At 39.5% G+C, this 27,983-nt stretch overlaps 1 protein-coding gene and 1 long non-coding RNA gene across 2 annotated transcripts in view; one reads left to right on the top strand and one right to left on the bottom strand.

The window, feature by feature from the left end:
- The first annotated feature begins 2 nt into the window (after positions 1 to 2).
- On the top strand, positions 3 to 18,534 carry SAMD7 (sterile alpha motif domain containing 7). Its single transcript, XM_049867427.1, has 7 exons — positions 3 to 88; positions 982 to 1,106; positions 4,003 to 4,081; positions 5,152 to 5,768; positions 7,645 to 7,766; positions 14,175 to 14,285; positions 18,334 to 18,534. The coding sequence occupies exons 1-7, from the start codon at positions 3 to 5 to the stop codon at positions 18,532 to 18,534; spliced, it is 1,341 nt and encodes a 446-aa protein (XP_049723384.1).
- The window catches only part of LOC126066403 (uncharacterized), a 39,523-nt gene continuing 22,384 nt past the window's right edge, over positions 10,845 to 27,983 (bottom strand). The window contains exon 3 of the long non-coding RNA XR_007515076.1: positions 10,845 to 10,924. This is a non-coding gene — a long non-coding RNA (uncharacterized LOC126066403). The remainder of the gene's footprint in view (positions 10,925 to 27,983) is intronic.

Genomic DNA, 27,983 nt, shown 5'->3' with positions numbered 1-27,983 from the left:
CCATGGCCATAAACCCTTTATTGACAATATCAGGGCAGCAGAGAAACCCACTGGCTCCCTCACCATTTGAACTTCAAACAGTGGACAGGTATTTCTCTCCAATATGATATCCCAAAGGAGAAAATAGATAATCTTTGGGTTTGGAATGATGTTATCCCCTGTATTGTTTTATTACCTAATACTATTTCAGTAAACTGCAGTGTAATAATTCACATCAAGATACTCTGCTGGCCACACTTTCAAGATACCTCCCATCACTTCCCCTTCCAACTCTGCTTGACCTCCTCACTCAGCAAAGAGCTAATGAGCACTAGCATGTGGCAAGCACTGCACAGGAGCAGACACTAGATACCCTAGATTTCCTGTAATAGAACTCTTTTCAGTAACAGTGAAATTACAAGTACTTTGGTTGCATGCTCTGGTAGTATCCTGTCTTCCCTTTTTAAGAATATTTTGACATTCTGAAGAGAAAGTAAGATCCATTATTTATTCTTGTTCACTAAGTGTGAACAGGAAAGTTGGACTTCTAGTGACCACTGAAGCTTGGTAAAATAAATAAATTGTCCACCCAGGTATCATAAACTGATCCCAGATGGCAAACCCAAGCCAAAATGTGTCCATTAAATGAGAAAAGAATATTGTAGTTAAAAGAGTATGATGGTCATGGAAAATATGAGAATGGCATTGATTTGATTAGATCTGCTGTTCCAGACACCCCTAAAACTTTACTTTCCTGCTTTCTCGGTCATTTTGTCTACTAGGTCAATCCTTCCTTAGTAGAGTCCTTCCTCCTAATCTTTCTTACCATCTTTCTACTTAAACCAATAGAGGCTACAGGATTTTGCACTTTATTTTAGGAAGATATGATAGAATCCCATATGGCAAAACAAACACACACACACACAACCGTGTCAGCAATAGCAGTGAGGAAATTTTGTATGACTCCATCTCCATTTTATCTACTTTGTCTTTCGTTCCTAGAGATTTATTGCCTTCTACTGTAGCTCCAGCTGACCCAAGACACTTTTGTGTTTCTTCCCAATTTGGATCCTCTGTTATGCCTAATGCAAATATGCCGAACATGTTGTCCAATCATGCCTACTCAGGTAGGAGTAATAGATGCTTGGCTTTTGTGTGTGGTGCCACTTTGAACTGGTTGGCTGCAGTAAGCTTGCTATCAAGTTTACTGCCAAATTTTGAAAGCAAAACTGTGGTCATTATGCTTATAATTTCTGCAGTTGTTACCTGAGTTCAAAACATTGTTCCACCATCATGTGACTACAGGCAAGTTGCTTAACCCTTGTAAGGATCCATTTATTCTTGCCTAACATGAGGAATTACATATTACTATCTGTGTACCTTACACATGAGTAATGATGAAGTCACAAAAAGATGAGATGTGAGAAATAATGGGACTGAGGGCAGTTTATGTTTGTCCTAATAGGTCATAGTGAGGACTTCAGCTTTTATTACAGTAAGAGGGAATGACTTTAGGGGGACTGAGTGACATGGTCTGACTTGCATTTTACCAAGTCACTGGGGAGCAGGGTCAAGCAGAAACTCATGGATATAGTTTTTGAGAGTAAGATACTCCAGTTTTGATTTTCGATGTTGGCAGGAAATTTGTGGCACAAATGGTTTGTGCTTCAGTACTAACCAAAGATTGCTGGTTCAGACCCACTTAGCAGGGCTTTGGAAGAAAGCCCTGATGATCCGCTTCTATAAAGATTACAGCCAAGAAATCTCTATGGAGTTCAGTTCTACTCTGTGATATATGGAGTCACCATGAGTTGGAATCGACACAATGGCAACGAGTTTGGTTTTTATTCTCTCTTGAGCCCACTCTAGTCATGTTTTCACTGACCCCACTCTACTGAAATTGCTCTTATCAAGATCACCAATGACCTCCACATAGATAAATCTAATGATATATTCTCAGTCCTGTCTTACTTGGCAGCCCTGGTGGTGCAATGGTTAAGACCTATGGCTGCTAACCAAAAGGTTGGCAGTTTGAATCTACCAGCTGCTCCTTGGAAACCGTATGGGGCAGTTCTACTCTGTCCTACAGGGTTGCTATGAGTTGGAATCGAGTTTACCCCAATGGGGTTGGTTTTTGTTTTTTTATCTTACTTGACCTATGAGCAACTTGCTTGACACAGTTGCTCACCCTATTCTTAAAACACTTTCTCCCCTTGGCTTCCAGACCTATTTGGGTAAGAGGAAGAACCTTGGAATAAATTTAATGAGTCCAGATTTCAGACTGTCCTAAAATCCAGACAATTAGAATTGTGCTCTCTACACAGGCCTTCTCCAACAGACTTTCTCTGCATCCTTGGGCAGTGGGCCGCGGGTTGGTAGTTTCATGCACACTAGTTGTCTAAAGGAGACTATCTTGAAGCTACTGAAACTGTAAAAAACATAGAGTGTTAAGGTTAGAAGAACCCCTAGAGGTCGCTCATCTAACCCCTGAATTTTAGAAATGTCAAATACTCTCAAAAAAAAAAAAAACTATTGTATGGTTTATTTCTAGATTTCTCATTTTTGCCCTCATAATACTTTCTCCTATAGGGTCACTATGAGTCAGAATTGACTTGATGGCAGTGGGTTTTTTTTGTTGTTGTTGTTAATACTGACCCCATGTTAGGGAGAACAGATTTATACATATAAAACTATCAGTGAACAAAACTGGGTAGAGTAAGCATAATTTCTGTGTATAAATCACTGTTAGAGTTTAGTCTATAGCCCTGTGCTGGTCTGTGAACTGTTTGTACAAGTTCATAAATGGAGAATAAGGGCTTAGAAACTTTTATAGCAATTTTATAGGATAATTTTATATATGTTAATCTAATAGTTAAAAAATTGTGCTTTTATTTTGTCCTTGTTTTTATTTTCATTTCATTTTCCTAGAAATCCATTTTATTATATTTTACAGAAATATTGGTCCATGATGAATAGGAAATTTTGAAAGAAAAAATGAATCCTTCACCACAGATGGTTTGAGAAGTAACAGTATAACATTAACCCATTGACATCGAGTTGATTCTGACTCACAATGACCCTACAGGACAGAGTAGAACTGCCCCATCGAGTTTCCAAGGAGCGCCTGGTGCATTCAAACTGCCAACCTTTTGGTTAACAGCTGTAGCACTTAAGCACTGTGCCACCAGGGTTTCCATAAGTGCGTCAGAAGTCCAGCTCGGCTGTTGACTGAAATGTTGGCAGCTTGAACCCATCCAGCAGCTCCATGGGAGGAAGACCTGGCGGTCCGCTTCTGTAAAGATTGTAACCTAGAAAAGTCTGCAGGGCAGTTCTACTCCGTCACATGGGGTCACTATGAGTTGGAATTGACTGGACACCCGACGAAGAACAATAGGAGTCCAAAAAAAAGAAAGAATGTAGCATGAAGTTATCAGACAAGAAAACAGCCTTGAAAAATTTGGTGGTGCTGCTGTTATTTCAAGTTATTTTGGAAATTTGGCCTGAACAAAATAATGTAATTTCTGCTTAACCCCATTGAAACCATTTTGGAAAAAGTGTTTACCTCAGATATACCTACCAGCCTAAAGAGAGGGTTTTGTGTTTTATCCACTCGAGTCTTCAGTGCATTTATCTCTAGGGATTTCCAGGCATCAAGAAGCACTTAGTTAACTTAAAAAAAAAAAAAAAAAGGCCAACTAATCCCTGTTATACAAAAAAAGTATCAATTTTTACTTCAAATGCAAGTGATTCACAGGTCATTTCATCTTTTTTCTTTAGAAGTATGACAGGAAAATGTTGCCAGTCATGAGACCAACGATCAAGGAAAAAAAAAATTATCTAGTGTTTATCATGCCATCGCCAAAGCAACTCTGAAATGCTGAACAGCAGTGATCTGATGCCATTTCCAACTTAAGTGCTCAACTGATAGCTTTTTGAAGATAATTTATTATAGCATCATATTTTATTATTTTCAAATGCATGTGGTTAATTTGTCGGGATGCGTGATGGTTTTCTTTTTTTAAGGTTGGGGCATTTTACCACCTGAATCCATAAAAACAATGGCCAGAAGGAATGAAATGATTCAAAGGCATAATACTGCCAGGTAACTTAACAACATTATTTTATTTTTCTATTCATTCGCTTGTTCATTTATTCATTTATTCCACATTTATAACACACACTCTGATTACTTACAAAAAGTATTTCAGGAAGATCATAAACAAGGACACATACAAAACTGTATACAGGCTAGTTAAGGATAAAAGCAAATCAGAAATCACATAGTGAAGCTAACAGTGGTATTCGTCTACAGATTATACACAGTTTGCTAACATCCCATAATTATAGTATCTAGTTATGAATCTTCTGCAATTCATACTGGCATTCCTTCCTTAAACGATTCCTACTCTGCCCAAAGGAGGATGCCAAGCTTGCCAACCCCACTTTAGATTGCACCATCAGAGCCCAGGCAACCTCATGTCAGCTCATCAGTGGTATGATTTGATTAGATTTGGTCAGCCGTAATGACCCGGAGAAAGAAAAAAGCACACCAATAATGATGATAATACTAGGGTATGGCCCAAGGGTGAGGGAAGGCATCAGGGTCAGTTTGTTCATCACTGAACCCTCAGGGGTTCAGATGACCCTTAAGCAAAGTGATTTAAGCGAAAACACCACCAAGTCCTCCCACTCCCCCCAGTTGTAAATAGGAATAACTTGCATTGACTTGTATGGCCTTGATTTATAACAGTTGAGACTTGCATGATTTATTGCCTTTCTTGAGTCCCACTAAGGTTGTATTACAGAGTTCAGAAAATCTCTTCCCATAACTTCAGATTTTTTAGGGTTAATCTCTGGCAAGAAACTACCCTATGCTGCATTATCTCTATCTCTGCTAAATTTGCCATATTGCCATTAGAAGTAAAGCTCTAAAGACTGGCCTTGAACTTCCACTGTGAGATTCGGCCAAACCTTTACCCTCAGATCTTATTCCAGACTCTTCTCCCCTGTGGCTTTGTGGGTGATGCATGTTTCCACCTAATAAACTTCACCTGAGCCTGTGGGGACTCACAGGAAAAGCAGAGGTGCTATCCTAGGGAGGGTAGAGGGCCATTAAAATTATATTTCTAATGGTTTTCTTGGGTTGTATAAAATATGTTATTTTGTTTTTAGGACAGAAATGGAAATGTATGCCATTTATCAGCAAAGGAGGATGGAAAAAGTTAATCCCAAGGGGCTAATGGGATTAGGGATGCCATTCCTCTATGGCTCTGGTATCCCAGCAGGCCCAGCCACATACCATGGCAGAAGCATGCTCCCAGCCAGTGACCTGCATTTCCACAGAAGCACCTTGAGAAACCTTCAGGGAAACCCCATGCTAGGGGCAACTGGCCTGCATTTTCTAGAGACCTGGGAGCAGAAATGTCATCGTTTCAGGAGAGGTGCAGGGAATCAGAAAGTTGTAGACAGTGATACTGATAGTTCCAAAAGTCAAGAAGAATTTAAAATCCCAGGCCGGGTGCAGCCAATTCCCTATGAAGAAAATGAGTTTGCAAAAGACCCTGAGACTGAAGCAGTCAACAATCAGAAGTCAAGAGAAATCAATGAAAAGCCAACTGCAGCTCCTGCCAAAACCTGTGCAGAGCTCGAGCCCATCTGCAGAACGACCTGGGCAGCCCACAGCACCTCCCTGGAAGCAAAGACCTGGGACTGTGGGAAGGAGAATCCCTCAGAGCAGTCTTCTGCAGCCTGCAGTGAAAAGAACCCAGGGCCTCCATCGGCTCTTCCAGGTGGGTGTCTAGAACCAATAGCAGATCCTCATTAACCACACGTTGACAAATCCTTACGTTATTACATAGTGAACTGTAACAATCATGCCTTTTTTATCCTACTTTTTCTTAATCCTGACTCTAATGATGTCACTTTACTGAAGTCACTTTATTAAGTTAGTTACAACAAGCTATGTCAATGAAACCATATATATACACATACATATACATATACAGAAGGAATTTTCAGTAAAGGCTAGGAAAGTAAAGTATAAGGAAACCCATCAGAATTCCATTTAATATATATTAAATTAAATTTGGAAACCCTGGAGGCATAGTGGTTAAGTGCTACAGCTGCTAACCAAAAGGTCGGCAGTTCAAATCCACTAGGTGCTCCTTAGAAACTCTATGGGGCAGTTCTACTCTGAGCTATAGGGTCACTATGGGTTGGAATCGACTCGACAGCAACGGGTTTAAATTAAATTTAAATTTTCATTTAATGTACTATTAATTTTATCAACAAAACAAAGGGGCTTCTGACTTTAAAGTATGAATTTTATCTCCCTTCTAACTGTGTTTTGAAAAACATAGGCAATTGAACAGTAGCACGAACTTGTGTTGTCTTCTAACTTCAGGGGGCTCGCAGTGGTTAAGAGCTCAGCTGCTAACCAAAAGGTTGGCAGTTCAAATCCACCAGCCGCTCCTTGGAAACCCTATGGGACAGTTCTACTCTGTCCTATAGGGTCGCTATGAGTCAGAATTGACTCAATAGCAATGCCCCAAAAAACCACACACTGAATAGTTTTCTAGAATTTCTTTAGATAAAAATATTTTAAAACAGTGATCTTTGGCTACGTGTCATCTAGCCATCACCATACTAACTGCTTCCCTGTCAAGTGTTCATACGCCATTTTGATGGAGACGAAACTAAATTCTTACTCACCTAGAGAGCCTCATAGACCACGTAATACCGTAGAACATGTAGTATTAACCTGGAGGATGAAATCCACCTCATAGACCACGTAATACCGTAGAACATGTAGTATTAACCTCAATTCTTACCTAGAGAGCCTCATAGACCACGTAATACCGTAGAACATGTAGTATTAACCTGGAGGATGAAATCCACCTCATAGACCACGTAATACCGTAGAACATGTAGTATTAACCTCAATTCTTACTCACCTAGAGAGCCTCATAGACCACGTAATACCGTAGAACATGTAGTATTAACCTGGAGGATGAAATCCACCTCATAGACCACGTAATACCGTAGAACATGTAGTATTAACCTGGAGGATGAAATCCACCTCATAGACCACGTAATACCGTAGAACATGTAGTATTAACCTGGAGGATGAAATCCACCTCATAGACCACGTAATACCGTAGAACATGTAGTATTAACCTGGAGGATGAAATCCACCTCATAGACCACGTAATACCGTAGAACATGTAGTATTAACCTGGAGGATGAAATCCACCTCATAGACCACGTAATACCGTAGAACATGTAGTATTAACCTGGAGGATGAAATCCACCTCATAGACCACGTAATACCGTAGAACATGTAGTATTAACCTGGAGGATGAAATCCACAGGACATTTTTATTATAATCTAAGAGAAGCTGGAAGAGATCTGAAGCTTCTTTGTGAGCTTACGATAATGATATCTGTAAAGATTCTTTCATAGAAAGAAAAGAAAGAAGACGGCGAAGTTTTTTTTTTTTTTTCAGTCTCCTAGTAACTCTTTATATCTCGTAGGTAATTTACACCCAGATCTGCAGAAAGGGACCACCCTGGAGAGTACAAGGAAATCATACACAGAACTGTGCTCTTGGCTTCCCTTTCCCTGAAAAATGTATAACTCAAAATCATTTCCTTTCCTTTTGAAAGGAATACATGAACTGGTTACAACTGGGGAACATCTTTCTTTGAATGAAGACATTCAGAAGTGGACCGTGGATGATGTTCACAATTTCATTAGAGGCCTTCCAGGCTGTTCCAGCTATGCTCAGGTGACTTAAATAGTATTTAAGTGTTTTTATAAAAGTATGACACTCTGAAATATATTTCCTTGATAACAAATTCTGTCAAACTTATATTTGCTCCCAGAGAGGATTCCCAGTAGTCTCCCCTTTTTATGCCATGGGCTCCCCTGGGACAGGTGTCTCTGCTTAGTGGAGCCTATGTCACGTGCCTGCGCCCCAGCTGCAGGGGAGGCTGGGAAAGCCAGTGTCTGGCTTCAGTTTCTCTCCTGGGAAGCAGGCTCTATCCCCCATCAAGACTCCTGAGATGTGGGAATTCTCCCAAAATTGGAAGGAAGTTAGGAGGTCAAACATCGAAAAGGCATGAGAAACGTCTGCTACATTCCCTACTCATCCACATAGCAAACAATTTTCAAGCACGTAGTCCTGTGTCGGAAGTTTGGGCCTATTCTCATAGCTAGCAGAAATATACACTTCATTCTGAAAAGGACAAGAAGAAAAAATTAATAATAATTTTAAAAAAGGAAGAAAAACAAACAAAAAAAGGACAAGGTGGCAACAGACCTAAAAAGTAGGAAGTTAACAGTTTTTTAAAAATGCTATAGTTATGCTCAGACTATCTGTAAAAATGCACATATACCAGTAATTTAGTCTGGTAGATAAATGCTGTCTTTTAAATTACAATGAACTGTTAGGACAGTTGGGAAAAAAGCTAGCCTCACTCCTATGGGAAAACTGATGACAAAAATCATGGGCTGGTAAGTCGTTTATGCCAATGGTGGATTTTCATGTGCATAGTTTATATTTTCAAGTGATTTAATAACACGATTCCAAGCAACAACATGCCTACTGAACCTGGTAGCATTATCTTTGGTTTCCATGTTAAAGGAGAATAAAACGAAAAAAGGACATTATGATTTAATTGCATCATAATTGACTGATGTTCAAGCTGATGTTTTTCAGATCTCAGTTTTGTGATAATGTTTCTCTTCAGAATAAAGAACAACAAAAACAAAAACGCACTGCTGTTGAGTTGATTCCAACTCACAGCGACCCTGTCGGACACAGTGTAGCTGCCCCATACGGTTTCTAAAGAGCCGCTGGTAGATTTGAACTGCTGACCTTTTGGGTTGCAGCCAAGCTCTTAACCTCTTTGCCACCAGGGCTCCTTCTTCAGTATAATGCTGTTATTTTTTTTTCTTTCTTTTTTTTTTGGTTCTGGTTCTGGAATATATGGAAAAATCTACATAGAAAGCTGTTATTTTTTTTTCTTTCTTTTTTTTTTGGTTCTGGTTCTGGAATATATGGAAAAATCTGCATAGAGTAGTAATTAAATATATGGGTTCTGAGCCAGAAAGTTCAAGTTCAAATCCTGGCTTTTCTACTTTATGGACATGTAATCTAAGGCAAGTTATTTTCCTTTCCGTTCCTCAGTGTTTTCATCTGTACAATGGGGATAATAGTAATAATAGTTTTCAAGGATTGTCATAAACATTAAAGAGTGCAGGGCACATTGTAAGTGCTCAGTGAATGTTTTTTTGACATTTTTTCATTTATAAATATAAATGAATGCCATTAGAATTTCTTCATCATATCAGAAAAAAAAAAAATACAGGCTCCTATAAATAGCAGAACCTCAAGGAAAAGTTGAATTCTTCACATCACACACTTGTGTTTTCAAATAACCTGATGAAAAATGTTGTCATATTTGCTTCTGCTCAGTGAGTATAACCTTATTATTTTAATATTAGTCATTAACAGTGGATAAATCACTTTTTAAATTCATCTGTGCTACTCATCAAGTCAAGTGCCACACCAACCACAAGTACAATGACGTTGTATCATTCTGATGACTGCCAGAAACAAGCAGCTCTGTGAGTAATGGACACGTGATTGTTAACTCCTCGTGGGTTGAATTTATTTGAACTCTGATTGTTTTTAAACAGTGATCCAAAATCACAAAATACAGTTTATAATAACTGCTCTTACAGTGAATAATGTTGCATGCATTTTATACTTTATAATATAGGGTCGTTATGAGTTGGAATCAACTCGACGGCAACCGGTTTTTTAATCCCAAATGTCCCCACACTACTTGTGGGTACACAGAAATCACTTAAACACTGCTGACTCGTGATCTCTCACAGGATAGTGTCCCCTTTCTCACTCCAAGAAATGGTACCCTTTACTCCTAGGAGCTTCTCACATGTGTTCAATATCAAGACCTGCTCTTTTTCCCTTGTTCAAGTTCCCACAGGCGAGTGCTGGTGATGTCAACTACAAGATCATTGCTGTGCACACTCCCTGCTGTGCTCCGTGACTGTGCTCTATACAGAAAGGGGGAGAACCCCCCTACCCTCACCTCTGTGCAGCAAACCCTCAGGCAGCACTGCTTGTGCACAGCTCTCACAAAGACCCGGAATGCTGAAATGGTCCATCACCTTTTCTTCGCAGCCTTTTTTCTTTAAACAGGTCAGGCCAAGCCCCTGGGACTAGACTGAGTTCCATCTACTGTCCTACTCTCCATTCTCCTCTTCCTCACCTCTGCCTTAGGTGTCTACTCATCAGCCTCCAAGCATTTGCCTCTGTAGGCGGAAAAAGAAATTCAGAAAAAATAACCACTGTTAAAATTCAAAGCCCCTGTGCAAGTGAACTCTTTCAAACCGATGTAAAGAGAGGGTTGGGTGGCTCAGCTTTTAAGGGATGTCCAGGAGGACCTGTCACATATTTTGTTTGTCTAACTAAATGTCCTGGTGGCGCAGTAGCTAAGAGCTAGCCTGCTAACCAGAAAGGTCGGCAGTTCAAATCTACCAGCCACTCCTTAGAAACCCTACGGGGCAATTCTACTCTGTCCTATAGGGTCGATTTGAGTTGGAATCGACTCAAAGGCAACAGGTTCAGTTTAACTAAACGTCTAGTGCAAAGAACACAACAGATAAAAAATATCCTCTCTATTGAAATAACTGAAATTACCAAAAACAGGTGCACTTGGCCTGAAATGCCCTGGTGAGAATGGAAGGGAAACATCTTCCGGGCGCCAGTGGTGTGTTCTACACCCCTGCTTCGGTGCCTCCACCATGGCTGAGGCTTAGGCCCACACAGGTTTCCGGCCCTGGCTGCCACTTCACCTCTGTTTCAAAAATTACCCATGATCTTCCTGGTTTCTTCTTCTTTGGATGCTCCTTTCACTGCTCACCAGAAGCCATGCCACGGAAAGAGAAAAGAGGTAAAACTTCCATTAATTAAACGCAGGTAACTGTTTTTAATCAGCACTCCTTTTTTGGAATGGCAGCGCCTACGATAAGAAAAATCCTGGATCAGAACCACAAAATACCACTACCGCCACCAGTGGCTATGGAGTCCATTCCCACTCATGGTGACCCCATGTGTGTCAGAATAGAACTGCACTTGGTAAAGCTTTCTTTCTCTTTTTGTATTGTGATTTAGGTGAAGGTTTACAGAGCAAATTAATTTCTCACTAAAGCGTTAATACACAAACTGTTTTGTGACGTTGGTTGCCAACCCCATGATGCCTCAACACTCTCCCCTTCTCCACCCCAGTGTCTCTGTTTCCACTCATCCAGTTTTCCTGTCCCTTCCTGCCTTCTCACTCTTGCTTTTAGGCTGGTGTGCCCATTAGCCTAGTACACGCGATTGAATTATGAAGCATCCCTCACGTGTGTTATTGTTGGCCCTATAGCCCTGTCTAATCTTTGGCTGAAGGGTGAACCTCAGGGGTGACTTTAGTACTGAGTTAAAAGGGTGTCAAGGGGCCATACTCTTGGGGTTTCCCAAGTCTCTCTCAGACTGGTCATTTTTTTTTTTTTTTTTGGTGAATTTGAATTTTGTTCTACATTTTTCTCTCGCTTTGTCTGGGACCCTCTATTGTGATCCCTGCCAGAGCAGTCAGTAGGGGTAACTGAGCACCATCTAGTTGTTCTGGGCTCAGTCTGGTGAAGGCTGTGGTAGTTGTGCTCCACTAGTCCTTTGGACTAATCTTTCCATTGTGTCTTTGGTCTTCTTCATTCTCCTTTGCCCCATCTGGGATGGAACCAATAGATGTATCTTAGATCCATAAAGTTTTCAATGCTTGATTTTTTGGAAGTAGATTGCCAGGCCTTTCTTCCATGATAACATGTTTAAAGTACATGAGACAAAATCTCACCATCCTTACTTTCAAGGAGCACTCTGGCTGTATTTCCTCCAAGATAGACTTGTTTGTTCTTCTGGTAGTCCATGGTGTACTCAGTATTCTTCACCAACACCGTAATTGAAAGGCATCAATTCCTCTTCGGTCTTCCTTATTCATTGTCCAGCTTTCACGTTCATGTGGGGCAACTGAAAATACCACGGCTTGGGTCAGGCGCATCTTAGCCCTCAAAGTGATATCTTTGCTTTTCAACACTTTAAAGAGGTCTTTTGCAAAAGAATTGCAATATGTCATTTGATTTCTTGACTGCTGCTTCCATGGCATTGATGTGGATCTGAGTAAAATGAAATTCTTGATGATTTCAATGTTTTCTCTGTTTATCACAGTGTTGCTTACTGGGACAGTTGTGAAGATTTTTCTTTTCTTTATCTTGAGGTATAATCCATACTGAAGGCTTTAGTCTTAGATCTTCATCAGTAAGTGCTTCAAGTCCTCTTCGCTTTCAGCAAGCAAGGTTGTGTCATCTGCATATTGCAGGTTAGTAATGAGTCTTCTTCCAACCCTAATGCTCCACTCTTCTTCATATAGTCCAGGTTCTCTGATTATTTGCCCAGTATACAGATTGAATAAGTATGGTGAGAAAATACAACCCTGACACACATCTTTCCTGATTTTAAACCATGCACTATCTCCTTGTTCTGTTCAAACAACTGCCTCTTGGTCTACACACAGGTTCCACGTGAACACAGTTAAGTGTTCTGGAGTTTCCATTCTTTACAATGTTATCCATAATTTATTATGATCCACACTGTCAAATGCATTTCCATAGTCAATAAAACACAGGTGAACATCTTTCTGATATTCTTTGCTTTCAGCCAAGATCCATCTATCATCAGCAATGATATTCCTCATTCCATGTCCTCTTCTGAATCCATTAGAGTCAGAATAAGCAGATCTTGTTGGAAAGGTCCAGCGGTGACAGCTGTCGCCTGCACATTCTTCCTCCCTTCATCTTACATCTAAGGCAGAAAACACCCCACTTATAAATAAGCGAGATGAAATCTGTCTGTGATGGCTTTTACCTACATCCATTTACTCAGAGTATTTGTCCATTCATCCTCTCATTGATTCATGCAGTAATATTTATTGCACATCTTCTACCATGTGTCAGCCATGATTGGGGTACATTGGTAAATAATACTGAGCCCTGCTCTCAAATAATTGCTGCATGTTGGAACTGAGACTTAGAAACAGAAAATTACAATGAACTCTAAGGATTATTAAAGAGCACAATCTAATTAATATAATGCCTAATAATGTGATTAGTGATTCCGTTCTACCTCCTAGTTCCTCGCATAGTGCCTGGGGTCTTAAAAGCCTGCCAGCGGCCATCCAAGGCACAACAATTGGTCTCTAGTCACCCACAGCAACAGAGGAAGAAGAAGAATGAGGAATAGGAGGAGGATATGGAATGTGTGGCGCATTGCCTCTATGAACAACTTTCTCCTTTGCCATGAGACCAGAAGAACTGGATGGTGCCTGGCTACCATTACTGAACACTTTGATCAAAGATTCTATAGAAGAAACCTGGTCAAAAAGAGAAAAATGCAGAACAGAATGTCAAATTTTCACAGACTCTAGACTTTCTGGAGCCATGGAGGCTCGATGAACCCCTGAAATAATCTTTAAATCTTAAACCAAAAATATCCCCTGAAGTCATCTTAAAACCAAACAACCGTCCAGCTTAACTAGTAAACAAAATGTCTGCCTTGAGCATTGCACTCTTTTAAGAACTATCTATATGGGATCGAAGTGACAACAGCAACTCAAAAGATTGGATTGGAGATTTAGGAGGCAGTGAGTTTATGTTAACGGGGGAGGAACAACTCAGAAAAGGACAGTGAGCATGGTCGCACAACTCAAAGAATGCAGTCAGTGTCACTGAATTTGTACATGTAGAACCAGTTGAATGGGTGTGTGTTTTGCTATGCATACTCTCAACAACAAAAACAAAGTAAGTTAAAAAAAAAAAGGAAAAAATATGTACACAGTGGCCCAAGAAGCTTTAAAAAAAAAAAACAAAACAGCACTATCAACATGCTATTGGACCACAGAAGAGAGAACTAAAAACAAGAAATTTAATCAATTTTTCTGTCATCCTCAAGCAGTGTTAATGTTTTCCCCCAAACCAAAATATCTATCTATATATATATATAGATATAGATATAAAACAACAATTTTTTTTAAAGATTATTTGGACAAAGTTAACACCTTTTGTGTTTAATAAGGTATTTAAAGATCATGCAATTGATGGAGAGACTTTGCCATTGCTCACAGAGGAGCATCTCCGGGACACGATGGGATTAAAGCTAGGGCCAGCACTAAAAATTCAATCTCAGGTATGATGACTTTGTGTAAGTACATGTGTATTAACGGCATGAAGCATAAGATAAATATGTTACTTTTGTCCTGGTTCGATATAAATGATACCTATTTAACCCCTTCTTGGCTTTTCTCCTCCATAGGTGGGAACATGATAGAAGTCAGGGAACCTAAAAACATTGGATGGGTTGGTGATACACTTTTCTAGGTATAGTTAGGAAAGTTATAACTAGTGGTATACTAGTAAATATTTAACAACCATATCTTTTTTAAAAAGAGAAAGGGAGCCCTGATTTGTAGCATTTGCCAATTTCTGTGGTGTAAATACTCCTACCATGGCTGATTTCAAGCTACCGATGTGATGTCACTGAACACAGAATTGGGAACAGATGCACAGCAGCAGACCATTTCATACTATTTTCATCCTACAGATACAATTGATGTAAATAACCTCAAAAGCAGAGATAATAGCAAATAATAATAGTAAAATAATTAGGTAAAAAATAATTAGAAAGTGATGAGGTTGGAATATTTATTACCTCTATTTTCAATATAATTTATTTAATTGTAATTTTATGTAAATTTTTGATAGTGGTATATTAAAAAAAAAATTTTTTTTTTTATATTTAAAAACTGGCTTGTAAACTTCCTAAAAATTTAACTCTCAGCTGTTGTGAGCTGGCATAAGCCAGTTTCAACACACCACTGTGTGTAAATGCATGTGTTACATAATCTCTAGAAACCAACCACTTCTCACCATCTCCACTGCTTCACCCTAGTCCCAGGTGCCATGATCTGTCACTGCATTACAGCATTAGCCTTCTAACTCTTCTCCCTGCTCTGCCCTTGCCCACCACCCACAGACTATTCACAAAGAATAAAGAATGGTCTTTTAAAATGTTGCATCAGGTATAGAACGTACATTTGATGAGAGCAGGGATCTTTATCTGTTTTGTTGACTGATATATCCGTAGAAGATGAGAGACCCATGATAGCACAATAAATATTTGTTGAAAGAATGAGCTTCATAACAGCAACACTGAAAGTGAAACCAAGAAGCAGTCACTACTCTTCCCCAGGATTTATGCAGGACTGCACCTAAACTACTTACAAAAAACATACCAGGAGCTGAGATTTCAGAATCTCCTTCAAAAACTATTTTTATTTGCCTAAAATTTTTAGGTAAAGAAGTTCTTTATTTCTCATGTAAATACTTCAATGTTTCTACTGGCATTCTCTTTTTAAAAACTTTTTATTTTGAAATAATTTTAGATTTACAGAGAAAGTAGCATAGACAGTTCCTATATACCCTTCACCCACCTTCCCCCAATATCTTATATAACCATGGTACATTTGTCAAAGCTAAGAAAATAACATTGGTACAATACAGTATGCCCTTTGTTTTATTATTGTGGTTAATATATATATTTTTATATATATATATTGCCATTTCAAAATTTTTTAGAAGTACAGTATTCATTTTTTAATTCCTTATTTATGTATAGTAAGTATACTGTATCTTTTGGCATCCTTACAATGACACTGAACTGTCTTCTTTCAAATCATAATTTCCATTCTTTTAAGCTTTCACCATAGATTTCACTCTTTTAAAAAAATCACCTTCAAAATGTTTCATCCTAACCTGTTTGTTGCTGATGATGACGCCCTAACCTGTTTATAGTATAATAATCTAGAATTAGATGAAACACTCATCCTACAGGATTTTGTTATTGTTGTTAGGTGCCATGGAGTCAATTCCTATTCATAGCAACCCCATATACAACAGAACAAAACACTGCCCGGTCCCGCACCCAGCGTGCAGATCCTCACAATTGTTGGTATGTTTGAGCCCATTGTTGATGCCGCTGTGTCAGTCCATCTTATTGAAGGTATTCCTCTTTTCCCTGGCCCTCCACTTTGCCAATATTCTTTGCCAACACCACAATTCAAAGGCGTCAATTCTTCTTCGATCTTCCTTATTCACTGTCCAGCTTTCACATGCATATGATGCGACTGAAAATACCATGGCTTGGGTCAGGTGCACCTTAGTCTTCAAGGTGACATCTTTGCTCTTCAACACTTTAAAGAGGTCCTTTGCAACAGATTTACCCAATGCAATGTGTCTTTTGATTTCTTGACTGCTGCTTCCATGGCTGTTGACTGTGGATCCAAGTAAAACGAAATCCTTGACAACTTCAATCTTTTCTCCGTTTATCATGATGTTGCTCATTGGTCCAGTTGTGAGGATTTTTCTTTTCTTTATGTTGAGGTGCAATCCATACTGAAGGCTGTGGTCTTTGATCTTCATTAGTAAGTGCTTTAAGTCCTCTTCACTTTCAGCAAGCAAGGCTGTGTCATCTGCATAATGCAGGTTGCTAATGAGTCTTCCTCCAATCCTGATGCCCCGTTCTTCATGTAGTCCAGCTTCTTGTATTATTTCCTCAGCATACAGATTGAATAAAAAAAAAAATATATAGGTATGGTGAAAGAATACAACCCTGATGTACACCTTTCCTGACTTTAAACCAATCAGTATCCCCTTGTTCTGCCTAAACAACTGCCTCTTGATCCATGTAAAGGTTCCTCATGAGCACAATTAAGTGTTCTGGAATTCCCATTCTTCACAATGTTATCCATAATTTGTTATGATCCACACAGTCGAATGCCTTTGCATAGTCAATAAAACACAGGTAAGCATCCTTCTGGTATTCTCTGCTTTCAGCCAGGATCCATCTGACATCAGCAATGATATCCCTGGTTCCATGTCCCCTTCTGAAACCGGCCTGAATTTCTGGCAGTTCCCTGTCAATATACTGCTGCAGCTGTTTTTGAACGATCTTCAGTAAAATTTTGCTTTCATGTGATATTAATGATATTGTTCTATAATTTCCACATTCGGTTGGATCACCTTTCTTGGGAATAGGCATACATATGGATCTCTTCCAGTCCGTAGGCCAGGAAGCTGTCTTCCATATTTCTTGGCATAGATGAATGAGCACCTCTAGCACTGCATCTGTTTGTTGAAACATCTCAATTGATATTCCATCAATTCCTGGAGCCTTAAAAAAAATTTTTTTTTTCTTTTGTTTTTCACCAATGCCTTCAGAGCAGCTTGGACTTCTTCCTTCAGTACCATCGGTTCCTGATCATATGCCACCTCTTGAAATGGTTGAACATCAACTAATGCTTTTTGGTATAATGACTCTGTATATTCCTTCCATCTTCTTTTGATGCTTCCTGTGTCATTAAATATTTTCCCCATAGAATCCTTCACTATTGCAACTCGAGGCTTGAATTTTTTCTTCAGTTCTTTCAGCTTGAGAAACGCTGAGCATGTTCTTCCCTTTTGGTTTTCCATCTCCAGCTCTTTGCACATGTCATTATAATACTTAGTCTTCTCAAGACGCCCTTTGAAATCTTCAGTTCTTTTACTTCATCAATTCTTCCTTTTTCTTTAGCTGCTTGATGTTCGAGAGCAAGTTTCAGAGTCTCCTCTGACATCCATCTTGGTCTTTTCTTTCTTTCCTGTCTTTTCAGTGACCGCTTGCTTTCTTCATGTATAATGTTCCTGATGTCATTCCACAACTTATCTGGTCTTCAGTCATTAGTGTTCAATTCGTCAAATCTATTCTTCAGATGGTCTCTAAATTCAGGTGGTATGTACTCAAGGTCATATTTTGGCTCTTGTGGACTTGCTCTGATTTTCTTCAGTTTCAGCTTGAACTTGCATACAAGCAATTGGTGGTCTGTTCCACAGTCGGCCCCTGGCCTTGTTCTTACTGATGATATCGAGCTTTTCCATCATCTTTTTCCACAGATGTAGTCAATTTGATTTCTGTGTGTTCAATCTGGCGAGGTCCATGTGTATAGTCGCCATTTATGTTAGTGAAAGAAGGTATTTGCAATGGAGAACCACAGGCATAGAGGTTAGGATTTATAACACATATTTTGGGGGGTACATAATTCAATCTATAACATTCTCCTTGTCATCTGTGGTTAAGCAGAGTAACCTGGGTAATTGAAAGAATCCATAGACTTATTACTGTAATTATTTTGTCTTCAAAGGTATCTCAGCATGTGGGAAGTATGTTCTACAAGAAAAGTCTCTCACTCCCTATCCATACAAATTCTACAAGGCAAGCATTTGACCAACCTGCAGATACATCCTCTCTTTTGGATTTTAATTCCTGGGGTGATTCATCAGGCATTCCTTGTTCCCAGGATATAATTCCTAAAGGGACTGAGCAAGATAGTTTGAGAAATTAAAAACCCTCAAGGAACAAAAACAGTCTTTACCACTTTTCCAAACAGTGGAGAACCTTCCAAAGGGGATGTGAGGGGTTTCCCAGGACCAAAGAAGGCCATGGGGAAGAGAAAGCCCTCCTGGTGCCCATCAGGCTTCCCGTCACGGCTGAAGTGACATTGGCACAAAACAGCTGGAGATGTATCCTTGAAGCAAATGCTAAATAATGGAGAGAATTTGCAAACATCAAGAAAGCTACGGTTGGATGATCCCAGGAGGAAATCTCTGAAAAAGCCTGAACAGCCTATGCTGAAAAAAAGAGCTCCTTACCTCTCTTCATAGTTCTGCTATGACATACCTGGGGTCACCATGAGCCAGAATCTACTCTATGGCAACTTCTCTTCATTCATTTACCTTCCCAACCCTGGAAGATACAAAGACAACCCAGCAGGGTCGGAAGGAAGCAGAGGACAAGGGCAGAAGTACAAAATAGGGACATGAAGAAGCTGACAAGGCCTCTACTTTTTCTCATTGTAGGTTTCCAGCCTGAAGCAGGCCCAAGCTATGGAAAAGGGTGACGATCTAACCTTAAGTTCACAGTCTGACTATTAGTCAGGACGAGGCATTTTATTTCTAAAACGAAAACTATTTTATGACTAAAAGTGACTGGAAGACTCCTTATTAAATGAGAGATGAGAAGTCATAGCACACACCTCAGGTTTCATCCAAGGGGTGGAAAAGAGTTATCTCCACAAAGCACTTTTGAACTCACAAGATGGAGGGGAAAAGGTTAAAGTGGCTTTCTGCTGCACCCCACGGAGTCCCACTCTTTCATGTTAACATTTAACAGAAAGTCTCTGAAATGATACAGAAGAATCTAGTAGTACAATTTGTTGAAGGAGGGAACTGGCAGGGATGTGAGGGAGAATTCTCCAATACTTCTTGCATATTTTGAATATTTAACCATGAGAATGTATTTTCTATTTTTAAAATGTACATTTCAAATAAACAAACTGTAGTAGGCAGCTTCTAAGATGGCTCCCAAATTTTCCCACTTGCTGGCATTCATGCCTTGTGTAATCCTCTCCCCTCAGGGTGGACTAGACTTACTGACTCTTTTCTAGCAAACAGAGTACAGAAGACATGAGGCAGTGTCCCTCTGTGGCTTCTGCCTACTCTCTTTGGATTGCTCACACTAGCGTAAGCCAGCTTCTAGGCAGCTCTGTGGAAAGGCGCAAGTAATTGCATTCGGAAAGGGATCTTCTGAGGACTGCCAACAATTCCCTGAAGGAATTTGAAGTGGCTGCTCCCCCAGTGGAGCCTTGGGATGACTGCAGCTCCAGCCAATAGCTTGAAAGCACCCTCACTAGGGAGCCTAAGCCAGGGGCACCCAGCTAAGCTGCTCCTAGATTCCTGAGCCACGGAAACAGCCCCTAAGCACTGGAGTAATTTGTTTCATAGCACGAACAAATAAATTGCTTTTGATAAACACAAATAGCATGCTACCCATATTCACTTTGTGATTTAGAAGGTAGATTTTTTGGAGTTGTTTCCCTACCAGGCGTGCTAATTTAGTTGAGTTTTGCTTTCTTTCATTTTTACTAGAAAAACAACAGCTTTTCGTTTTTTTCTGACATATATTTGTGAATTGCTAGTTTACTCTCTTTATCCCTTTTCTAAGAGAGAGAAGAAAAATATCTCCCAAAATTTCAAAATGTTATTAATTTTGTATAAGATACTTAAGTAGCATAAGATGCTTTGTATAAAATAAAATAAGCTGATAAATAATGTCTCAGAGTTTTTATCAAAAAGATATTTTGATAAGTTGAAAAAGTTCTGCTCTCTCTCCCCTTCTTTTTATTCTTCTGATCTCCAGTATACTGAAGACTGTTATATCACTTAACCTTTCATCTGCTATAATTTCAACAAAGAAGTTTCCCAAAATGCCAGATGTGCTTTAACGGGTGCTATGATGGAATCGACTGGATGGCAACAGGTTTGATTTGGCTTTCGATGGTGGAAATGGTTAACACACTCGGCTGCTAACCGCAAGATTAGAGGTTTGAGTCTGCCCAGAGGTGCCTAGGAAGAAAGGCCTGGCAATCTACTTCTGAAAAATCAGCCGTTGAAACCCTGGGGAGCACAGTTCTACTCTGACACACACGAGGTCACCAGGAGTCAGAACTGACTCCGTAACAATGGTTTTTTGTTTTGTTCAAAAATGAAAAGCTTAATATTTTTAGTTGGCAAAGAGATTATGTGATTTTAACTTCTGAATTTCTTAGTCCTGCTAAATGAGTCAATTGAGTTGGTAACTGATTCATTTGAACAGGTGTGTTTCAATGTTGCTTTAGGGAAAGTATTCTGGTATACCGTCCTGGCCTGTACTGTCACCAAAAAAAGCACTGTACTTAATTTTAGACCCACGCATAAAAAAAGAGCCAGAGAACACGTATAAAGGAGGCCCTCACCAGTTTTACTAGTCTTCACTGGAAGAAATGGAGACTGAGATTGCTTCTCCATGGCAATGTTTCTTTTCAGATGAATGATGCCTAGCACCTTTTAACAAAAAAATACTTTAGTAACAGAAATGGTTTTCGAGGGTGAAATTTTTAATTATGTTATCATATAGAAACATTTTCACTTTTCCTCAAATGCTACTTTGGTCTTGAACATGATCTCTATTCTTTGTGAGAATTAAAAAAAGAAAAAAACCAACTGCAACAACAAAAAAAAACTCTCTTTTTTTTGAAAACCAATCACAGTAAAACACTGATAAATGGAATCTCTGACACAAAATATTGTTTGGACTGCAGAAACATCCGTACGAGTGAGCACTATGCAACGGTTCCCTCTGTGAAAGCACTACAGTTACTAAGAAGAAATAATAGAATTTGAATATCACCATTTTATATCCCTAAAAAATAAAAGATCCAGGCAATGATCAAAAGTGGCTGCTAATGTCACAAAAAGAAAAACAACCAGACGTGTGCCGGCTGATGGACATCTGTAAAATTTCTATCAAGTAGCTTACAAAAAAAATACAACCTGAATCTAATTAAAACTCTAGATCCAAAAACCAACTTACAGGAAAAACAAGGGACAGAGGAATGTGTTAAGCATCACCACAGTTAAGAAAATAGCAAAGTCCAGGCTGTGAGAAATTGTATAAGAGAAAGTACTTAATTTCTTCAACAAAAAAATTGAAAAGAAAAATAGGGAAAGGGAAAACCTATAGATTAAAAGATCCTTAAGACTGACACTTTAAGATTGACATGGAGCCCTGGTGGTACAGTGGTTAAGGGCTATGGCTTCTAACCAAAAGGTTGAGAGTTCGAATTCACCAAGCTGCTCCTTGGAAACCCTATAGGGTAGTTCTACTCTGTCCTATAGGGTTGCTATGAGTTGAAATCGACTAGAGGGCAATGGGTTTTGTGTGTGTGTGTGTGTGTGTAAGATTCAAATCACCTGAATTACAGGTATCCCCTGCTTTTCGAAAGTTCACTTTACACGACTTCACTTTTATGAAAGACCCATTTTCAATAACTGAAGATTTTTCGATAAAAGAGGATTTTTGCTTTTACAAAAAAAGGTGAAAAGCGGAAATAGCATTCAGCATGTTCTGCAGTGAGCCGTTGAAGAGGCAGCCCACACCCAAGCAGCGAGGGTGGTGTCCCTGGAACAACACTCAGATTCCTGCTTTTATCATATGTTAGCATTAGTGTAGGCTTTATGTATTATCCGGTACGATTTGGTAGGCTATTTTCTGAGTCTAGGAACACTAGGAAAAATTTTCCCGTATAAATTAATGGTAATTACTTCTTCGCTTTATGCTGTTTCAGCTAACAAAAGGTTTTATAGGAATGCTGTACTTTCAGATAGCAGGAGAAAACTGTACAGACCATATTTGGATCCTTATTCAAAGACATTGAAAAAAAACTATAAAGCAATGAAATGTGAACAAAAATTGAGGATATTCAATTAAATATCGTTATTTTTAAAAATATGGTACTAGTATTGTGGCTATTTTTTTAAGTTCTTATCTTTTAAAAATATGTATTGAAATATGTACAGATAGAATGATATATGTTGGGTGTGGGATCTGATTTTACCCTACCTAAAATCTATTAAATTAGCCTGTTATATTTTATGGAGGGTGGCAGAATACACGAGACTCCTGAATCAGAGACAAAGGACTTGATTACTCATGAAACTAAATGGTGAGGACATCAGCATATTTGCCTTGGTTCCCCTTGTGGTCAGGTGCCTATAGGATGCCTGCATAGGTAGTGGATTTGCTTCACAGCTGAGGAACACTGAGCTTGAGGAATCTACCAATTTTATAGCAAGTAGTAAACAAGCCATTTCTTTTTCCAGGGGAATGGGAGTGGTGTTAGCTCATTTTTTTTTTTAGGGTTACCAGCTGCATAAACAATCCTGACAAATGACGCTGGTAAAACAGCAGTCATGGCCTTGCAGTCTTGGCACACCCAGTAAAATGGGTATGAACAAAGGAAGCCCAAGAAAGACCGTGTCTCCCAGCAATATCATGTCATGGATTTGCTTCAAAAATTCCATTGAGAGGGGGAGTGTAGGTAAGTCAGTGGAAGTACAGGTGGAACAAGCTTGGCCATTAGGTGATACTTGTTGAAGCCAGGTTATTAGTACATGAGATTCACTGTACTATCTATTTTACCTTTGTATATGTTTAAAATTTCCCATAATGAAAGTTTTTTTAAAAATCTGTTTACTAGGACCTATACAAAGAAAACTACAAAGCTCTACTACAAGAAACTAAAAAGGACCTATTTAAGTGGAAAAACATACCTCGCTCATGGATAGGAAGACTTAACATAGTAAAAATGTCTATCCTACCAAAAGCCATCTATACATACAATGCACTTCCAATCCAAATCCCAATGACATTTTTTAATGTGATGGAGAAACAAATCACCAACTTCATATGGAAGGGAAAGAAGCCTCGGATAAGTAAAGCATTACTGAAAAAGAAGAAGAAAGTGGGAGGCCTCACTCTACCTGATTTCAGAACCTATTATACAGCCACAGTAGTCAAAACAGCCTGGTACTGGTATAACAACAGGCACATAGACCAATGGAACAGAACTGAGAACCCAGATATAAATCCATCCACATATGAGCAGCTGATATTTGACAAAGGCCCAGTGTCAGTTAATTCGGGAAAAGATAGTCTTTTTAACAAATGGTGCTGGCATAACTGGATATCCATTTGCAAAAAAATGAAACAGGACCCATACCTCACACCATGCACAAAAACTAACTCCAAGTGGATCAAAGACCTAAACATAAAGACTAAAACGATAAAGATCATGGAAGAAAAAATAGGGACAACCTTAGGAGCCCTAATACAAGGCACAAACAGAATACAAAACATTACCAAAAATGACAAAGAGAAACCAGATAAATGGGAACTCCTAAAAATCAAACACCTATGCTCATCTAAAGACTTCACCAAAAGAGTAAAAACACCACCTACAGATTGGGAAAGAATTTGCAGCTATGACATCTCTGACCAGCGCCTGATCTCTAAAATCTATACGATTCTGTTAAAACTCAACCACAAAAAGACAGACAATCCAATCAAAAAGTGGGCAAAGGATATGAACACGTACTTCACTAAAGAAGATATTCAGGCAGCTAACAGATACATGAGAAAATGCTCTCGATCATTAGCCATTAGAGAAATGCAAATTAAAACTACGATGAGATTCCATCTCACTCCAATGAGGCTGGCATTAATCCAAAAACACAAAATAGTAAATGTTGGAGAGGCTGCAGAGAGATTGGAACTCTTGTACATTGCTGTTGGGAATGTAAAATGGTACAAACACTTTGGAAATTTATCTGGCGTTTTCTTAAAAAGTTAGAAATAGAACTACCATACAACCCAGAAATCCCACTCCTCGGAATATACCCTAGAGAAATAAGAGCCTTCACACTAACAGATATATGCACACCCATGTTTATTGCAGCTCTGTTTACAATAGCAAAAAGCTGGAAGCAACCAAGGTGTCCATCAACGGATGAATGGGTAAATAAATTGTGGTATATTCACACAATGGAATACTATGCATCGATAAAGAACAGTGACGAATCTGTGAAACATTTCATAACATGGAGGAACCCGGAAGGCATTATGCTGAGTGAAATTAGTCAGAGGCAAAAGGACAAATATTGTATAAGACCACTATTACAAGATCTTGAGGAACAGTATAAACTGAGAAGAACACATACTTTTGTGGTTACAAGCGGGGGAGGGAGGGAGGGTGAGAGAGGGTTATTTACTGATTAGTTAGTAGATAAGAACTACTTTAAGTGAAGGGAAGGACAATACTCAATACAGGGAAGGTCAGCTCAACTGGACTGGACCAAAAGCAAAGAAGTTTCCGGGATAAAATGAATGCTTCAAAGGTCAGCGGAGCAAGGGCAGGGTTTGGGGACTATGGCTTAAGGGGACTTCTAAGTCAATTGGCAAAATAATTCTATTATGAAAACATTCTGCATCCCACTTTGAAATGTGGCTTCTGGGGTCTTAAATGCTAACAAGCGGCCCTCTAAGATGCATCAATTGGTCTCAACCCACCTGGATCAAAGGAGAATGAAAAACACCAAGGTCACACGATAACTATGAGCCCAAGAGACAGAAAGGGCCACGTGAACCACAGACTTACATCATCCTGAGACCAGAAGAACTAGATGGTGCCCAGCCACAACCGATGACTGCCCTGACAGGGAGCACAACAGAGAACCCCTGAGGAAGCAAGAAATCAGTGGGATGCAGACCCCAAATTCTCATAAAAAGACCAGACTTAATGGTCTGACTGAGACTAGCGGAATCCCGGCGGTCATGGTCCCCAAACCTTCTGTTGGCCCAGGACATGAACCATTCCCGAAGACAACTCATCAGACATGGAAGGGACTGGACAACGCGTTGGAGAGAGATGCTGACGAAGAGTGAGCTACTTGTATCAGGTGGACACTTGAGACTGTGTTGGCATCTCCTGTCTGGAGGGGAGATAGGAGGGTAGAGAGGGTTAGAAACTGGTAAAATTGTCACGAAAGGAGAGACTGGAAGGAGGGAGCGGGCTGACTCATTAGGGGGAGAGTAAGTGGGAGTATGGAGTAAGGTGTATATAAGCTTATATGTGACAGACTGACTTGATTTGTAAACTTTCACTTAAAGCACAATAAAAATTATTTAAAAAAAATAATTAAAAAAATCTGTTTACTAAAGAGTTATATACTATATGTGGGTCCAACATTTTTTAACAAAATAAAATATTTAAAAATACGTATTTGTTACATGAATCACATGGAATATATTATTCTGGCCATTATTACTAAAAATGTACTTGGAAAAATCCAATTCTTCATTATGGTAAATATTTATATTGTTATTTTATTACAGATACATAAAAGGGCTGTTCTATAGAGAGTTATAGTCCACTGACTATACTTATCCAGCCTATCTTACACTTTTATATTATTCTCTGAAACCTGAATCCCTCTGTACTTTATCTAAACCACAACACAAGGTCTGAGGTCTTTGATGTGCCTGATATTAGCCATGAGATGTCATTGTGCAGCTGTGAAAAGTTAATCTCCCCAGGAAAGACAATAGTTAGCTTTGACATCACTGGGCACCATTTTGAAAAAAAAAAAATTTTGAATGTTTTTAGGCTCTGCACAAATTTTTTTTTAAACTTGATTTCTAATATATTTCATCTCCACCTTTGGCTCATTCCTTAATAGATTATTTTATTTTGATAGCTGTAACTACAAAAAAGTTTACAAAACTGATTGTCGAATTAAATGGTTATTTCTTTCACAGTGCTAGAAGGATATTCTCATCAAACAAAATGTAAAAGCAAGGGCCTAAAATACCTTGTTGCTGTAAAAAAAGAAAAAAATATTGTCTCAATATAGATTAGCCCTTAGTCCTTGTGGTGCGGGGTGGGGGGAGGTATTTAGGGGAGAGAGCTGGGAAAGAGGAGGAAGAAGGAGAACCAGGAGGTGAATGAAGGCAGAAGATGCAGCCCCAGGCTACTTTCCAGCTTCTGACCACCTGTAGAAGCAACATAGCTATTGAAATTATGTTACCTAGTATCCTGATGCACCTATATTTTAAGCTAATTCCAACCCCCAAAGAAAAAATAATTAGAATCATTTTTCACCCATTGGTGGTCCAGTAGGAGGACTCTCACCCGCCCTGGGAAGAGCCAGATTCTACTCCTAGCAAGTACACCTCCTGTGCAGCCACTGCAAGTCTATCAGTGAAGGCTTGTGAGTTGCTATGATGCTGAACAAATTTCAGTGATGCTTCCAGACTAAGACCAACTAGGAAGAAAGGCCTGGCAATCTACCTCCAAAAATCAACCAATCACAACGGTCCAATCTGCAACTGATCATGGGCAAGGCACAGGACCCAGCAATATCCTGTCCCCATTGTGGATGGGGCCCCATGAACAAAGACAACTTGAGGGCAACTAACAACAACAAACTCCCAAAGGGAAAAATAACGCAGATTTACCCCTCACACGTATACCATTCTTGGCCAGACTCTCTACCCTGGCTCATAGAAAAAGAGGAAATTTTCTGATTGTGTCCCAGGTAGAGGGTAAGGGAACACAACAGATGGCATAGATTGAATTGTATCCCTCAAAAATATCTTTCAACTTGGCTATGCCATGATCCCCGGTATTGTGTGATTGTCCTCCATTTTGTGATTGTAATTTTCCTATGAGTTGTAAATCCTAACCTCTGCCTATGGTTAACAAGGCAAGATTAGATTGTGTTAAAGAGTTTTAGGGTGGAATTGTAAGACCCTTACTAAGGTCATATCCCTGATCCAATGTAAAGGGAGTTTCTCTGTGGTATGGCCTGCACCACCTTCTACCTCCCAAGAAATAAATGGAAGGGGAAGTGAATGGAGAGTGGGGGACCCGGGGTTCCTGCGTGGAGAAGTTCCCAGAACAAGGAAAGACAGATGACAAGGACCTTCCTCCAGAGCCGACAAAGAAAGCCTTCCCCTGGAGCTGGTGCCCTGAATTTGGACTTTTAGCCCCCCGTAGGCTGTGAGAAAATGAACTTCTCTTTGTTAAAATCATCCACTTGTGATATTTCTCTTACAACAGCACTAGATGACTAAGACAACAGGCTTTAATTTTCACACTGCCAGGGAAGATGAACGCCCACAGGAGGGAGCCTTTCCAATGGTTGTCCATTTATTGCTCACGGCTCCTCCCCTTTACCAGCCACTTCCTCCCGTTGAAACCATCTTGCAGGTCTCTTAAATTAGGGCTCCTAGTTCTCCCTATACCTTTCCCAGACAAGTGCATTCACCCAAAAAATTTTGCCCACCATAACCGTATTTCTCTTCTCAGAACACTTACCCATCTCACCCTGTTGAGGGGTATTCCTCCCTGTCCTAGTG

Source organism: Elephas maximus, chromosome 23, assembly GCF_024166365.1.
Source record: "Elephas maximus indicus isolate mEleMax1 chromosome 23, mEleMax1 primary haplotype, whole genome shotgun sequence".
NCBI lineage: Eukaryota > Metazoa > Chordata > Mammalia > Proboscidea > Elephantidae > Elephas > Elephas maximus.
The sequence above is the reverse complement of the archived record's forward strand: the minus strand, read 5'-3'. Positions and strand labels throughout refer to the sequence as shown.

Bases quoted from the DNA above. Each gene is read 5' to 3' on its own strand.
- SAMD7 (XM_049867427.1), top strand. From the start codon at position 3: ATGGCCATAAACCCTTTATTGACAATATCAGGGCAGCAGAGAAACCCA. The intron at 4,082-5,151 runs GTAACTTAACAA...TTTTGTTTTTAG, and splicing joins CAAAGGCATAATACTGCCAG to GACAGAAATGGAAATGTATG. The intron at 14,286-18,333 runs GTATGATGACTT...TTGTCTTCAAAG, and splicing joins CACTAAAAATTCAATCTCAG to GTATCTCAGCATGTGGGAAG.